This window comes from Myiozetetes cayanensis, unplaced genomic scaffold (assembly GCF_022539395.1).
Source record: "Myiozetetes cayanensis isolate MyiCay16 unplaced genomic scaffold, myiCay2020 scf5-8, whole genome shotgun sequence".
NCBI lineage: Eukaryota > Metazoa > Chordata > Aves > Passeriformes > Tyrannidae > Myiozetetes > Myiozetetes cayanensis.
In genome coordinates, this window is record NW_026087742.1 from 112,200,144 (window position 1) to 112,217,348 (window position 17,205).

The 17,205-nt window shown below is 39.9% G+C and overlaps 1 protein-coding gene across 2 annotated transcripts in view; it reads right to left on the bottom strand.

Annotated features, from left to right (window-relative positions):
• The window catches only part of PKNOX1 (PBX/knotted 1 homeobox 1), a 44,832-nt gene that overhangs the window by 16,734 nt on the left and 10,893 nt on the right, over window positions 1-17,205 (bottom strand). For both annotated transcript variants that reach the window (XM_050332115.1, XM_050332116.1), the window contains exons 2-5: window positions 16,961-17,041; window positions 12,712-12,813; window positions 9,934-10,061; window positions 8,613-8,784 (exon numbers count right to left, since the gene is read on the bottom strand). In XM_050332115.1, the coding sequence (XP_050188072.1) occupies window positions 8,613-8,784; window positions 9,934-10,061; window positions 12,712-12,762 (351 nt within the window). In that variant the 5' untranslated portion in view covers window positions 12,763-12,813; window positions 16,961-17,041. The remainder of the gene's footprint in view (window positions 1-8,612; window positions 8,785-9,933; window positions 10,062-12,711; window positions 12,814-16,960; window positions 17,042-17,205) is intronic.

Genomic DNA, 17,205 nt, shown 5'->3' on the forward strand with positions numbered 1-17,205 from the left:
CTATAAATCAGAGATATCAGCTCCAGCTCCACGTTACACCCTGACCCGAGGAAACCAAAAGTGTACAGGTGAGTTTGAGACACACTGAGAAGACCCTCCTGTGATTTCATCATAAATTTGTCCCCCAGACTGCTGGGGAGGGTGGAAGTACAGGAAGTGGCCTGTCATCTCACCCATAACCATAACACAACAGCTTTTATCTTTCAATTAAATTAGAATAAAGAGGTCCCAAGCTTTGTCACATTGCTCAACAAAGCTTAAAGTAATCAAACAGTTTCTCAGTCCTACAGCTTTTATTTAAGTTCCTCTGCGAGTGTATGTCAAAGATGAACAACTCTCAGGTAAAAACCTTCTAAGAACTTTCAGGTGAGGAGACTGGTTCTGAAATATAAACCATCAAATAAAAAGCACTAAGCTCAATGAAATAGAAACCATCAAATAAAAAGCACTAAGCTCAATAAAAACCCGACACGTTTAAACAAAAATCAAAGTGCAGGAGATATGTACGTGGTGAGAAGACTTATCATGCTTACTGTAAGAAAAAAGACTTGTAAGCCTGGATAACCAGTGGCATTACATACTGCATAAAAATAGCTGAGGTGATTGTAAGGGTCATGGCAGAAGATCAAAAGCTAAAACCAAACCCAGATGGTCTAAATTTTCATGAAGCAGTAAGAAATCCAGGGCATTCAAATATGTACACAACACACTAGCAAAATAATTATTTTTCACACAGCATGCCACCCCCAACATTTATGTGCTATGTTAAATCTCCAAGAGAAATACCCTTTGGTTTTATGAAACTGAGTAATTATATTTTTCAGGCAAAGTGCAGAGCTTGATTTTATAATTATTTGGAAAAACTCCTCCTATATGAAGGGTCATTTCCCTGGCCAGAGCACTGAATCCAGTGACCAGAAATGATGCCTTATGAACTAATCCACCTTATTACTTCTAACTCAAGAAGCCAACTGGGAGGTGAAGTTGCCTTTTTTTCAAAGCACCTGGAGGAGACCAAGGCAGGAAAGCTTTTGGATGTGCTCCCCTCTCCACCATGACAATTTAGCTTTCATTGTCACAGATCTTCTCCCTGTTTTTCCAGCAGAAGGTATTCCAGTTGTAGGACACTCACCCAGTGTAGAAAATTGTATGTTAATAAAAAAGAGGGAAAAAAGTTAAAGAAGAAAAAAAATAGGGAAGAAAACCTTATTTCTTCTCAGGGCTAAAAAGAAAAGAAAAAGTTACATGTATCTTTCAAAGCTGTAGATGTGAGGCAGTGGATCCAAATTAGTATCTGGTAACTCTTTGGACCTATGACACCAAAAGCCTTTGAAATAATAAGTGCAATGACCCAGCGCTGAGGCGTAAAACACTGATCTTCTACACCAGCCCAGGCTGCTGTTTAAACTGTGTTTAAGTACCTTCAAACACAACAAAGTTAAACCATGCAAATTTAACTAGACTTTAACGCAAAACAAAGGTCCTCCATGTCTAAACATACCCTGTTTCAGAGACAAAAAAAAGCTTAAACGAGAAAATTCTTTGTATTCTGCAAATCAAGACACTGCATGTATGTCAGTGAGTGCTTTAAACATTCAGCTAAAACTGAGGTAGCAAAAATATGCCTTTGGACACATAATATTTAACTATATTAGGGATTAGTTTTGCTTCGTCAAGAGGGTTTTTTTTCCTTAAAATATTAGCCCTATTTGTATTATTTATTTATCAGCATGTATTTGGATTTTTCTCACAGGAGGAAAAATAAAAGTCCTTTCTTCAGCTTAGATTTAGTTTCAAATTGATGGTCAATACCTGAAGTGAAAATTGAATTAAAGTCAGAATTAACCATAAATCAAGTAACACTATCCAGGTCTCTCCAGAGACTGTCACTGTCACACTACTCTTGCAGGAAGCTGTGCTAGAAGGCAAACAAAACTTTGTAAATACGCCATGCCTGTCACCAGGACTTATTAATTAATTTACAACTACACTAATTGTGGCCATATGGCTCCTGCTCTCTTGCAGCATGGGTGGACCAAAGTTCCATGTCAGCAGAAGTTCACCTTTTCCTTGAAACTAAAAACAAAAACAAACAAAAAACCCCAACCAAACAAAAACCCAAAAAACAATAAAATCAAGAACTCCTCATAAAATCACCCATGCTGAAGAAAATTAATACAAAGAAATGTTTTTAGACAGGCCACAACAGCAGTAATAGTTCATTCTTGTATTCTTAAAACACACAACTTCAAAATCTACAACCATGTTTTTCGGTTTTTAGTGCTCCTGGATGGAATATGCCACAGGACAAAGGATTTTTATATGCCAACTGATTCAGTTTTTTCAGCTGTAGAAATAAACATGGTCTATAATTTCAGACAACATACATGAAAGAATCTCCATACACTGACACATAATCTTCTCGCTCAAATAACTCTCTCCATTCGCAAAAAAAACCTAAACAATTAAAATTCATTCAGAGCTCACCTACCTCCCTGACCCGAACTCTCCTGGGGTGATTTAGGTCTTCAGGGGAAGAACACAAACTCTGGGAGAGGAGGTATTTTGTTTCCATTTGTTTTGATTTGAAAAACCTCTTTCCCCTATTTTGAGTTCTCAGCTACCAGACACAGCTAGAAAGGTATCACTACAGGTTTATGAGACAGTTCTGCACATTAAAATAGTACGAAAACTTGTCAGAAATGTGTGACTTGTTCAGCCAAGAATATTCAAATTACATCAGCTGGCTTCACCACTACAACTTACCCTGACACAGCTAAGAATTCAATAGAGGACAGTCTTAGAGAAGAGGGTACTGAACCAAAAATCCTTACCCCGAACGAAACAAAAAACTTGAGGGGTCTTCAAAAAACTCAGTGAGTGTCCTGTTCAAATACAAAAGTGAGAGCATGTTTAACACTCCTTGTTTTGTTCTGCTTCTAGACTTGACAAAGCCTTAAGTAACCTGCTCTGACTTAACAGCTGACCCTACTTTGTGCAGGGGGTTGGACTACAGACCTCTTGATGAGCTTGTTGTCCAACCTGAACCATCCCAGGGTCCTGTGAATGTGGGGTAATTTAAAGTCACCCACATGGGGGGAGAGTTTACTCTGAACAGAAGTCACTCAAGAGGTAGGAACCACCCAGAAGCAACGTGATATTTATGCAGCATCTGGGTTAACACTGAGCAAAAAAAAACACAAAAAGCTTTTAGTAATGAAAGTCTTAAAATATGCAATCTGTGATAGCTCTAAAAATTATCCGCAAACACTCATGCTGAAAAACCTCTCAGACAGTCAGGTTCCTCCCTGTCTAAGTCCTAAGCACAAAAGGATACAAACAGAGAAAAAAAAGAGCAGTTTAGAGCATTGGTTGATTCCAAGATCCGTTTTATCTGTGAAAATGAGGTAGAGATGGCAAAGGGTAAGGGGTGAAGGGTATGAAGCTCCAACAGATGTAATGAGGACACTGAGCTGGAAGCTGAGAATTTCCAGAAAGAAGAATGTGCACTTGGAAACCTCTGGCTAGTGATACAGAGCAGATTTTGCTGCAAACACACATCTGATACTGATGCTTTACATAAGTACTAAGGTGGATGCAAATAGCAATCCAAGAAACATAAGGAGGCAGTTAAAGCTTAGAAAAGAAAGCACACTTCCAGTCTAGTAAGAAGAACATGAGCACAGCCTTCAGCTTCAACTTCGTTCCCACAGGGACTAGGATTTGAAAAGGGAAGGTCTGCAGCACAGGATGGGTCAGGTTAGAAGGGACCACAGTGGGGTCATCTGGTCCAATCTCCCTGCTCCAGCAGGGCCATCCCAGAGGATTGTGTCCAGAGGGTTCTGGAATATCCCCAGTGAGGGAGACTCCACACCCTCTCTGGGTGATCTGTTCAGTGCTGGGTCACTGCCCAGCAAAGAAGTTCTTCCTCCATGTGCAGGTGGAACTTGCTGGGCATCAGTTCCTGCCCGTTCCTCTTGTGCCATTGCTGGGCCCCCCCGAGCAGAGCCTGGTCCATCCTCTGCTCCCTCCCTGCAGACACTTATTGATGAGGTCCCCTCTAAAGCTGCACTTCTTGCAGCTGATCAGCACCTTAATCAAGTTCAGAGAACATCAACAGGGACACAACAAGTGACCAAGGCTCAGAAAAGAGAACAAAATCATTGAAAACTGGAAGAAACCTGCAGAGGACATTCCAAGATAGAGGACAGTTCTGGTTCAAGTAATATGCTGTGCCATGCACATCTAAAAGAGCTAAACACTTACTGCAAAAACACCCCAGAACATGAACTTGCAGCTCCCTTTTACCTCTCTGAATAATCTAAACCCGTGTGGTCAGTCAGTGGAGTCAGAAGGGAAAAGTTTCAAATTCCTGTTTGCAGCCAACAGTTCTTGAAGAGCAAATGTAGCTACCACAGAAAAGCCACTTCCTTTGTGTATTTATTAGGGATGGACTGGAAATCAGGGGGAGTTCTGCGAGGTGAATCTGCATTAAAAATACACACATACCTAGAACGTCAAGACTTCCTACATCTCAGAGCAAGCTGATAAAAACTGTCCAGGAGCAGGAATGAAGCTTCTCAGTTTTCTTTCAACAGATCTCAGAACTGAACTTTGCATTTTCCTGCTATATGCTCTTCCTTGGAAAGAAAAGAGGCATCTTAGACACCTCTCAGATGCAGGAAGAGACAACAACTGAAACTTCACACTTCAGGGAAGCCACAGCACAATTTTGTGGGTTTTTTTTTTTAGTGCTGCAGGGTTCAAACACAAACCATTGCTGACCCTATTACATGAATGCAAATAGAGAAAAAAAAAACAGGAACACAGCAATAAACCAAATAAAAAAATAAACTTAATCCAAATAAAAAATAAACTTAATCCATGTCATCTCAGGGAGTACCCTAAAAAACCATTTAAGTGGAAAACACCTTCCACAAGAAAGTGTAACTTTTTCCACATCTTTTCAAATTCTTGTAATTTCTTCTGAGAAATTCTCACTCTCTTAAATATGCTGAAGCCTAATACCAAAGTTCTGACCCACCCAGAAGCCAACAGTTACAGAAATGTTCTTATCCATTTCACTGCAAAAACCCTGCTTTGACCATGTGCCTGACAAAGTCAGACTTGGGAAAGACACTGCAGAATAAGAGGCCTGGTAACACTATTTCTGGGTTGACCACAACCCTTTGCCTTGCTGCTTCAAGATCATCCATTTATGCTGTTGGAGCGTTTAACTGGAAGGAACAGAATCCCTCCCTCTAGATAATAAAAGTTTGAAACCTGGTTTACAGGCCAGGCTTAACAATATATGGGTGTCCTTAAAATTAAGTTTCAGGTGGATGCTACCTGTATTTCCCAGTGCTGAAATCCTTTATACTAATAATGCAGGAAACCACCAATTAATTCAGAATGGGAACCATAATACCCAAGTAATGAGGTAATCTAGACTGTATCTTTAGAGCTACTCAAGTTGGAACAACCACACACTGCTCTTAATGAACTTCCTTTCTGGTCACACTGATCCAATGCCTGCACCACCCAGGTTAACATTCCTTTGGATGAAAACCAAGCTCTTCCTTTGGAATATGCAAGAGAGAGCACAATGTGGAACGTTGCCAGGACTGTAAGTGACCCCTACAATCATCATCTGTGACCTTTCATAATTTCTGTCATCTGGTTAATTAGCCAGCAGGCAGCACAGAGAATGAAATTATATTCTGCTGGTTTGGAGCCACCAGTTTAAAGTTCCATCACAAAAAACGTGAAGTGCAGTTGAGTTTTACATCAAACCAAACCAGCTGAATTAGTGGCCAATTTCCTTACTGTGACTCTGCAGACAAGACTTGAATTTGGCTCCTTAGAGTACTGTGATACTCAGTTTATCTCAGTTTAGCTCTGACTCCAAGCTGAACGATTGCAAGCATTTACACCTGATTTGTTTGACTCTCTTGATTCCCTACCTGCTCCACCCTTCTAGCCCGTTCTAATTAACAGCCCCAACAGCTTCTCCTTTCAAGTGAACAGTTGAATTAACGCTGGGAGTTAAAAAGGGAAGGACAGAACAACACAAGATGTAACAAAAGTTCACAACAGAGGCCCTCTCTACAGAAGAAAGACATTTTTAATCTGTGTAAAAATGTATATATTTATTTGACACAAGGCAGAAAAAACTGCCCATCTGCAGCCTTCTCTGTGCAAGCACCAATATTTCAAGCTGAAGAAGAGACTCAAAACCATACTAGCCAGTTCACTACTCGACAGAAACTCTTCTACTCATTGCCCCAGACAAAATGATCAGCATGACAGAATGTCAGCTGTTCAGAGTTCCCAGACTCCAGGAAGGGCAGAGGACAAGCTGCACTCAGATTTCATTTGGCATCTAGTAACAGAAAGTCATAGCTAACAAAACGACCACAGGACATGAGTTCAACGCCAAAGATTTTTGATTTTGCACCATGGTTCCAGTTTAAGACAGTACTGACCTCAGGAGCCACGGGATCCAAGACATAAATGTTTCCTCATCCACCTCAAGCAAAACCAGCCAGATTTGTGCAGCCCATCAACAGAGGTGAAAACCACATAAAACAAGAGACTTTGTCGCCACCAAAACCACAAACAACTGACAGGAAGGACTGTTTGAACACAGCAGACCCGTCTACAACCAGAGTTAACACAGACCTGAGAGAATGTTTGTGTATGACCAAAAGCACACAGGAAACAGGCCAAGGCACGCAGGATCTTTGGGAAACCAATATTTGGAGGCTCACAGAAACCAGAGAACAGCTGGTTGGAAGGGACCTCTGGAGACTGTTTAATCCAAAACTCCCACTCAAAGCAAGGTCACCTAGGGCAGGTTCCTCAGGGCCACGCTGAGGTTTGACTATCCCCACATGGAGACTTCACAACCTCCCCGGGCAACCTGTACTATTCAATCCACCTTGCAGTAAAAAGGTTTTAATGGAACTTCCATGTGTTTCAGTTTAGGTCCATTTCTTCTTGTCCTTTCACTGGGCATCACTGAGACGAGTCAGGTCTGTCTTCTTTCCTCCCCTATTAGGTATTTAGATACATTGATATGATCCCCCTAAACCTTCACTGCTACAGCCCCAGCTTGCTGATGAGAGATGATTTCATCCCCTAATTATCTTTTTGGCCCTCTGATGGACTGACTCCAGTGTGTCCATGCCTAGAGGTGAGGAGCCCATAACTGTACCCAGCACTCCAGAAGTGTCCCACCAGTGCCAAGCAGAAGGAAAAGGATCACGTCTCTCGACCTGCTGACAGTGCTCTTCCTAACACAGCATATGTTGAATTTCTTTGCTGCAAGGATGCACTGCTGCCTCCCACTTGGCTGGGTGTCCACCAGGACTGTCAGATTCCTTCCCATAAAGCTGCTTTCCAGCTGGTTGGCCCCCAGGGTGTACCAGTGGAGGGGTAATTATTGCTCCCTAGGTAGAGGACTTGGCATTTCCCTTTGTGGAACTCCACGAGATTCCTGTTTGCCTACTTCTCCAAAGCCAACAAAGTACCTCTCAATGGTGGCAGAGCCACCTGTGCACCAGCCACTCCTCCCAGTTTTGCTACATCTCCAGATTTGCTCAGGGTACACTCTGCCCCATCATCCAGGTCATTAATGATGTTGTTAAACAGTTCTGGTTCCAGTATCAACCCCTAGAATACATCACTCACAGTTTGCCCTCAACTGCCTTTCATGCTGCTGACTGCAATCCTCTGAGCCCAGCGGTTCACCCGGTTTTCAGTCCACCTCACTCCTCATTTATCTAGTCCATATTTATCAGTTTGTCTACGAGGACATTGTAAGAGACACCAAAATTCAAGATCAACCACATCCACTGCTCTCTCCTCATCCACTGAGCCCAAGCTACTACCTTCCACCTACTAGATTTCACCTGTGCTTCTGAAAAGAAACTGGGATTAGAGAGTATATTTGTATTGAATCCAGAGTTACAAATGAAGCAAATAACCTGAGGCTTAGCAAGGCAGCAGACCTGCTCCATGCAGAACAGAACTAACTCTCATTTCTGACTAAAATATTGAAGGCAAGTATATCCAAAAGAGGGGAAATCACAGATCCCTCACAGGAAGGACTTTCAGAAAGCCTAAAGGAGTCAGTGGCATGTGAGAAATAATTTGTATATGGTAAAGAGTTTCTAAGCTCATCTTATAAGAGCTCTTCTCCCACATTAATTAGATGAACCCTGAGTAAAAAAACAGCTGCAAAAAAATTTACATTGATTACCTGTTATTTTATATTTTATATATTTTATATAACATATATTTTTTATATATGTTATACACTCTAAAACTGATATGCAGAGTCAACCTGGCTGTGGCAAAGACATGTTTCTGTTTGTCTCCAACACACTGATCTCAGCCAGCTGAGAATAGGGAACAACTGGGAAGGGCCCAATGTAAATTTACAGATAAGAGAGAAAAAAAGGGGTCAGAACAAACTTAAAAAAATGCTTCTCTGCATTAACATAAATAAGAATCTCTCACAGGAAGAAAAATGCAAGGAGATCAGGAATTAGGAAAAAGATGCAAATGTGATGACTGTTTCAGAAATAAAACAAGCAGCTTATACTCACCAAATTATCGGTTTCTGGGTCTTCACAGAAAAAAGGTTTTCCTTCTTTCTCCTGCTTCCTTACGAAGTTTTCAATATCTACATCAAAACTAGCAGAAGTTGTGCCTTCTGAGCCTTGTGTAGATTGTTCACATTTTTCAAATAATAGTGCTAACAAGGGAAATAGTGGGTGCCTAGAAAAAAAAAGTTTAAATATATGAATAAGTATTTTCACTTACGTGTACACCACTGAAAATTAGGACATCTAGCTCAGATGAGGTCACAGTCACTCATGCAAGTGTGACAAGCCTTGGAAGAGACTGCATTTAGAACCACTAGTGCAAAATATGATAGAGGTTTATTTTCATTTTGATTTATCACTCTCTAGAGGCAAATACAGCACTGAAATAGGTATATATTTAAATAAATTTAAATAAAGAGAACAGTCACAAAAGCTCTGACATACTGTTTAATTCACTGTAACTGAATAAGGGATACATTAATACAGTGCAAGAGAAATGACAACTAGGATTTACAAACAGGATGAATGCAGATTTAAATGAAGTCTGACAAAATTCATTTATTCTTTAATGTGGGCCATATTTATACATCACAAAATAACTTGAAAGACTTGAAAATAGTATCCAGGCTGTACTCAGAGGCCTCCTATGAAATCATGCTCTGAGGAGATGATGATTTTGTTAGCACAAGTCTGTAAATGAGTGAATACATCTTTCAGCTTCAGGTTGGCTTTTTTGGTAGTTTGTTTGTTCATTTTTTCCCTTTTCTTTTTTAACCTGAAAACCAGTAATAATTCTGCCTTTATAAAATGGTTAAAGTGAAACAACATTTAATCTCATCAAAACTGAGCAACCTGCTTAGCACAGCACTTAACACTGAAAAATCTCAAATTAGTGTGTTTGTACATCAATATTTAATCCCTTTTGAGCTAATTACTGGGCAATAGATTGTTATTGCTAAAAAAAAAAAGGAACAAAGATCACCCTAATTACAATAAAAATAAAAACTTGCATTAAAGATAAAAACTACAGTATAACAAATAGTGACCACAGTTTGACAGTCTAAGGTAGCTTGCTAAATATCCATTAGAACATCCATTAAAACTACTGAAATTAAAGAATCCTGCTATCTAGGGAAGTTATTTTCTTGGCTGATGACTGACAGGGAGGCTAATTTGATCTCATTTTTTTTTTTCCCCTGCAAACCATGGAGACAGTCAGCCAAGAGATCATCTGATTTTAAGCTAGTTATTATTATTTGTTAAAAAAAAAAAATCCTCTATTCTTTACCCTTCAAAAGACAGAACACGAGTCCATTACTACCTGTAAATGGCCTGCTTGTCTGCATCCATTGGAGTTTGAGATTCTACAGGGGCAGGACTCACCCCTTCTGCATCAGTTTCAGAGCAGTTGGGATCTTGTTCAGTTTTTAACTCTGTCACCACTTGCATCTGTAGGGAAAGAGTAAGTTACAAGTAAATCTGTAGCCTTGACGTAAAATAAGGGCACTGTTCTCTAAGAAAAGAGGGAAGCAAAGGGCTCCTAAATTGCCAGAAGGTTGGTATGACTTGGCAGTGACACAAAAAGTAGCAGCAACAAACCCCGTCTTTTAATCCTTGACACTTTTTTATGGGTAAAGGTCACTCTAAGTTTCAGTATTTGGCTTTAAAACGGGAATGATAGATATTAGTAAACTGTTAAAGCATTCTGTCTCTGAAGTGGCTGTTTTTGGAACAGGCTAAAGGACACTGCTCCAAAAAATTTATGGGGATGTCTGCATAAAAGCCCTCTGGGATGAAATCAATGTAAAGAAAAGTTTCTCCCCTTAAGTTTTCTTTATTTCTTACTGTACATTGTATCAGGATACTGAAGGAGAGGATCTCCAAATTTTTCTTGCCCATTAAAATGCACATTTTCTCAAGAAGAACTGAAATATTCTGTGTCCCTCCAAAATCCTTCCATTATCAGGAGCACAACCTCCCCCGACCTTTACCACTCCACTTTACCTATTGTAGTAACCAATTATTTTAGGAGAGAGCAGCAGTAACTGCTCCTACACATGCATTTAACACACAGTCAAACAATGAGACACCACTGCAAAAGCAACACAGAGCCACAGCTTCCACTGAGCACCTCCTGAATTGCACCAGGTGGCTGGGAACACCTTTGGGGTGCTTTGAAAGTGGTTTTCCCATCACCTCCAGCTAAATATCTTTTGGACTGAAAGCTCTTAAAGGAACCTGACCTGTGAAAGTTATAGTTTCCACCCCTCAACCCAAATTCCTTGGTTTTCAGCCCTTTGAGCATCTGCACAAAGGCATGAAATCACTGCAGCCTTTTCTCCTACTTCTCCAACAAGTTTTATCTCGATGGAGGATGGGCATTGTTCCACACATCTCCAGGCAGCCAGACCTGACCACTGCAGAGAGGAAGTGTACAGAATAAAATGCCCTGCCCTCTTCTCCCATCGGATGAAAGCGTCTCATCACTCACAGGAAGCTTCTCAGAGGAGAGCTGGCCTCCAGAAACTATGAGAGAACCTGACTCTGGTAGAATTTATTTCCACACAGCAAAAAGCAGAAGAATCTGTGCTGTTCTGCCCGTGAAGTCTGGGAGAACCAAAAGCTCTGTGCTTTGTCACCTGTAGGGGCCAAGCCACCTCCTAGCAAAATCAGAAACTGAGGAAATCCAGCAGCTCCCACCCAGCTGAGCAGCCTGACTTGCAAAAAGCTTCCTCCAGAGGAGACTTTTAAGCCAGAATGCTTGAAAAAAAAAAAAAAAAAAAAAAAAGATACAACTAATGGACTCATTTCTTGGCTAATGACAGGAAGGAGGAGCAAATTAAAAGAGGATGACTCAGACAAGTGATTATAAATGTTGGCCATACAACTGAATGGTTTGAAGGGAGAGAGTATGTTCAGCTGGGGTTCTATCTCACCAGGAAGAGGAAATAGCTCACTTAAAACTGCAAGATATTTTCTGTGGGTCATTTCCAAACTACAAAAACAGCAGGCACCCGAATTACCTGGGCACTGAGAGCCTGAAATACAGAACAAATAAAGACAGAAAAAGCTCTCTCCCAATCTGTTATTAAGAAAAAAACCCAGATTTTACTTTCACTGATGTGCCACAGGATGGCATCTACTTGGGGTGGGGGGGAATAAAGCCAAGGATGTAAAGCAGGTGAGAGAAGAGAGAGAAATCAGAACTGCAGTGAAAGAAACAAACAACAACAAAAACCCCAATAATCTCAGACTCTGTTCAGAGAGACACTTCCTAAGAGCTGGGAAAAGTTGCTGCTTTTCTTCCGACTGTTCCCCATTGTTGCCATCTGCTGACAGAAGGACTTGTATCTACTGCTTAGGGCCGATACAGTAACCTAAAAATGCCACTTCAGAGTACAACCCTGTAGGCAGGACTTGTCTCCAGTTAACAGCATCTTAATTCAGCTATTCAAATTGTTGCAATATACAGCCTGTTGCACAAAAAAAAGCAACATATCCCAATGTGTTTCATTATTCCAGTGGTTTGCCAACTCAGATAAGAAACTGGACTCCGAACGAGCAGCTTTTCAATTTTAATTCTAATCCATAGCCTCATTAAAATGAATTTAAGTCTTTAACTAGTTTTCAACCTGAAGCATAATTCCACCAATTTAAATGCAGTCAAAGTAGCATATAATTCCAGATAATTTTTCCTTCAGCTGCTGAAGACCAACAAGTCTGTGACTGTGTAAATACCTTCTATCTGTTGTAACTTCAGATATAGGAATATTGAAGTACCATACACACAAAATATTACAGAAACCCCTTTGATTTTCCTAAAAATGGGATCATTACAGCACACAAATAATTCAGTGCAGATACAGAGTAAAACCCCTTACCTAACCATTCTATCTGAAGTTAAGCAAAACCATGCAAAAATCAGTTAAACCTTTAATAGGCACCCAAGAATTAAAGTGATAAGCTGCTATATTTTAAGGATCTTTCTTTACAAGCAAGACCAGACAATTAAACAATACCAAAGCAGCCATTGAGGACAAAGCCACTATTTTCTCTTGCTAACTGTGTTTAGCTCACAGAGAAAGAAAAACACACCTACCTGTTGCCCATCTTGATAGTTGTCTATACTTAATGTCTGTGTTGCCATCATGGTTAATAAAACGTTAATTATGTCAAATCATCATAAGTGTGAACAAATATTCTTTAGAGGCAAAGGAAAAAAAAAAAGGCAGTTACAAAAGTGACCACTTAGAATCCAGTTCTAAAAGGTGACAAGAAGAAAAAAATAAAGGAAAACAATAAGATTTATGCTCACCTCTCCCCAAAGAAATCATTGAGTTTATTGACAATGAAAGCTACACGCATATTTGAACAACACAAAAATTCAGTTGGAAAATGTAACAGGTTTAACCAGCAAAAGTTTCAATGCATCTTTTTATATTTTAACGTAAAAATTTTTAATGAGAGGTTGAGGTTCTTTTACATTCACAGGCTTCAAGTACTCTTTGGTATTTATTTTTGTACTACTTAAGTAACATTCTAAGGTAATACATGAAATGTAGAAACCAGCAGATTCGTGTTTCTGTGTTTTGAAAAGGTTAACAACACACTGAGCATCACTGTAGCTGGAATAATAAGTTACAACTGATGAACCAAATGCAAAAACAGATAAGGAGCACCCTGTTCACTTAGAGTATGAATCCCATTTCTAGAGTTAGGGCCTGAAACTACTTTCAGAGACTGGAGGCTCAAACCCCTTCTGACATTAGGAATCTACCAACCAACCCATTTAAGGTTCAACAACTTGATTATAAAGTTTCAGGAGTGACCCAGGAGTTCTGAAATGTCGTTTTCAGAGACATTTGATACTTTGGGAAACATTAATTAAAACAGGATTTCAACACAAGTAAATACATGTATGTTATTCCCTCTAGGCATTAGCTGGAGTTTGGTGCCCAGATGAGTTAAATATTTTTAAGTCAGACACCCAGTAATTAAAAAAAAAATAAATTAGCAAAGCACCACCACCAGATAGAGTGTACCCATCAAATTTCCAATTTTCATTTCATTTTCTTGTCAGATTTGCAGCCATTACAACTGAAATCACATAACTCATTAAGCTATTACCATTAACTATTACCACAGAAGTCAATTTTCCCTGACATGAAGGAGTCCTAATGTTTAGCTACTATAGGAAAAGATCCATATTAAAAAAGAAGTCAGAGCTCATGCCTTGAAAAAGATTACATCCAAGTACTAATTCCAGGTTTTCTGCTCTCCTTCACTTATGTCAGTATTTGAAGAACTAAGTTTTAGAACATTCAGCAGTTTAAGTTCTGAACAAAACTTATTTCTTTGTAATGTGTTCAATCCCTACAAATTTTTCAACTATTTTTAAATCTTTCCTTCACCATTGCATACTACTGTGGTACAGGACCATTTTTTTAAGAGCAATTTTTAAATTTCTGGATATTTTCCCCTACAGTTTATAATAGTCTCAAGTAAGTGTTTCATTTTGGAAACACAGGAGAAATTTCAAGATTCCCTTCTCTGTTAACAGTTTCAGGCACAGAGACAAACCCAACTCCTCAGGACAAACCTCAAGGCTTATTTTGCATCAAGTTCTGCTCAAAGTGTGATTCCTAAGCATTGCTGCAATTTTAAAAACTTATTTTTTTAAAGAGCTTTAAAGACCAGAGAAGTTCACCAGGATGATGTGAGCATGGCTTCCTTTACAAAATAGGTTATATCTGTCTAAAAAACATCAGTATCTCTTTCTTTGAAACTTCTAAAGTAAATATTACTGATTTCCCCACCAAAATTAAAAAGGGAATAACAGAAATGCACTCACTGACTGAAGTACTTCAGATTTTAAAATTTGATCATTATGAGTCATTTGGTGTTAGAAGTAAAACCAGCACTTGTCACAGTAGCAAAGTGAGATACCTTTCAAAATAGTTTGAGGGGACACAATCTAAAATACCAGTTCTGTAAGCAGGACTTAAATTTAAACATTTATTTTCTTTCATAAATGGCAGCTTACAGCCCAGGCAAGTGTCTGTCTGTATTTACAGAGTGAATAAGCACATAGAAAATGCTGCTTTTCTTCCTCCTCCAAAGGCACACATGTAATTTCTGACTGTGACATCCAAAGTACAGACCAGACTACCCTCAAAAAACAAGGAGAACAATTGAAATGGTCAACAAAGAAAGAGTAAACACTATTTAATAGTTCTTAAGCTGAAGAAGTTCCTCGTAAGGCATTGTTAAATAAGTTGTTTCGCTGTGGGAGAAAGATGAAGTTCCTGGTCAGAAATGAGGAAGCAGAAGGTGAAACAGTCGTAGAAGAGGAAGAATGTCTTAGAGCTCACAAGGATATGAGATCACACTAATGGCAGAAAAAACTATATGGAGAGGGAAGCACCAAAAATACGTAAACTGGTAAAGCCAATAGGGCATGGCAAGAATTTCTGGAGAACAAGACATGCTGGACCAAGCCTTCCTTCCAGATCTCCATAAGGGAGAGAGACATCCCACATCTAGAAGGCCCTCAGGACACACCAAAGAAGAAAGGAAAGAATTCTGCATGGGTATATCCTTTATTTCCCATAAGAGCTTCCCCTCTGACTTATAATTACAGCAGAAAAAGATTAAGCTATTAGGCAAGATAGGAACTGATGAGATTTAGTGAAGACAACTACTGCAAATCAAGAAGAACAAATTGAGCTAATCACACACTTAAATTGAGGAAATTAACCGAGGAATTACTTCGGTTCACTAAAAAGAAACAACTCATTACCCAGAAGTGGTAAGACGCAAACTATGCTAAACTTTAAGAAAAGTGACTGAAGAGGTATTTACACATTTGGTTTTTATAAGCTAATTTCGGATGCGGCACCCAGCCCTCGTTAGCAGACACAGCCCCAGCAGATGTTCACTCTGCAGACAGCGATGCTGCTGTCGCTCCCAGATGTTTATCAGTGCCACCCTGCCAGAGCTAATTACTTCCACAGCTCCACCACTGGGCTCACAGAGCACGTGGGCAGTTTCTGATCTCTTTTTTCACATCAAGTCAGCCAGGCCAGTCCAGCCCTGTGTTAAAGGTGGCTGTGATGGAAACCAGCCGACTCCGTCCCAGGCACGTTGCTGTGCACTCACACAACCCCTGCTCTTGGCTCACCTACTCGTGTGGTAATTTCTGGCTCGTGTGTGTCGATTTTCAACTCACAGCAAGACCATCTTTAACCAGCATAGCTACACCTTGGGCCATACAGTATCTGAGGTGAGCCTAAGAACATGTGACTGTGGGACAACTTGGCTTTCAAAATGCCAATTATCCTTTGTGAAAGGAATCGGGAGTAGAAGGAAAGCTGCACGTTTGCGTTACATTCAGAGAGTTACAAATAACAAAAACAACCCGAGGGCGAGTCTGACAGTCTGCTTCACACAGAACAGAACTAACTCCCATTCTATTTATTTTGAAAGCAAAGCGTGTGGAAAACCCAAGGAAAGGATTAAGGTCGTGTAACTGGAAGCTGATGCATGAACTGCAATCAGGGAACTCCACCGATATCTGTGGCGAAAGGGAATTCACAAAAGCAGTGTGTTCTACAAAGCAAAGTGGGAGGGGGGGGGAAAGGCAAGCCTTTAACACAATTGAAGGTAAAACGTAAAGCAGGAAGGAAGCTAAAGGGAGTAATCATAATTAGAAATGTGGAGACTCCATGCAAGTTGAGTATGTAAGGAGAAGAGATTAAAGGAGAGCTGAAACATGCACACAAAGTGATCACTTAACATACATCACTCCTCACTTGCTCTACTTACTCCTTTGTAATTAAGAGCAAAGGGACCACCCAGTAACGTTAACATAAGGTGCAAGTAAGCTGTTGGAGTTCAGTGGTATCGTTTTTTTAACATATACAAGCTACAGCAGATGTTTGTAAGAGATATAAATAGTTATGCTTCAGGCTATAAACTAACCACTAACCCTCTCAGGGTTGTGAAGGACCTACCCACCAGACTTGTTAACAAGTAATCATTCCTTCTAATTTTCCCTCATACGTGTTCCTTTGAAGTCCTTCAGAGAGAAATGGATGGCTGACAGATTCACCATGGCTCCTTTGTTCATTCTTATTTAACTCTGGTCCTGTCACTTGCTATATAACATAGATCCCCACATTCACACAGAGAGTTAAAAAGCAACAAAAATCAGAACAGTGAGTCTGTTTGACACATGAAAAGCATCTAGAACTGGCTTCACTTTTCAACACAATACACGATGGTATTTGCTTCCAGGGCACACTGTTTTCTAAACGAGAGAAAGTATTGTCTGTGAGAAAGCTGCTCACCCCTTTCCTTCAATGGGTCGAAGAAGACATGATCTTGTTCCAGCAGAGATGCCACTGACGTACAACGTGGAGGGCAGAGACCTAAAAACCAACAGAGAAATAACCAGAAGAAGAAAACAACACAGAACACACTTTCTAAGACTGAATGTGATTTAAAAGAATTTCTGGTTTATTAGGTGGTTCCCTCCTCAGTTTAAGTGAACTGAAAGGTTTGGGGGTTTTTTTTTGCCTGTTTTGCAATATTT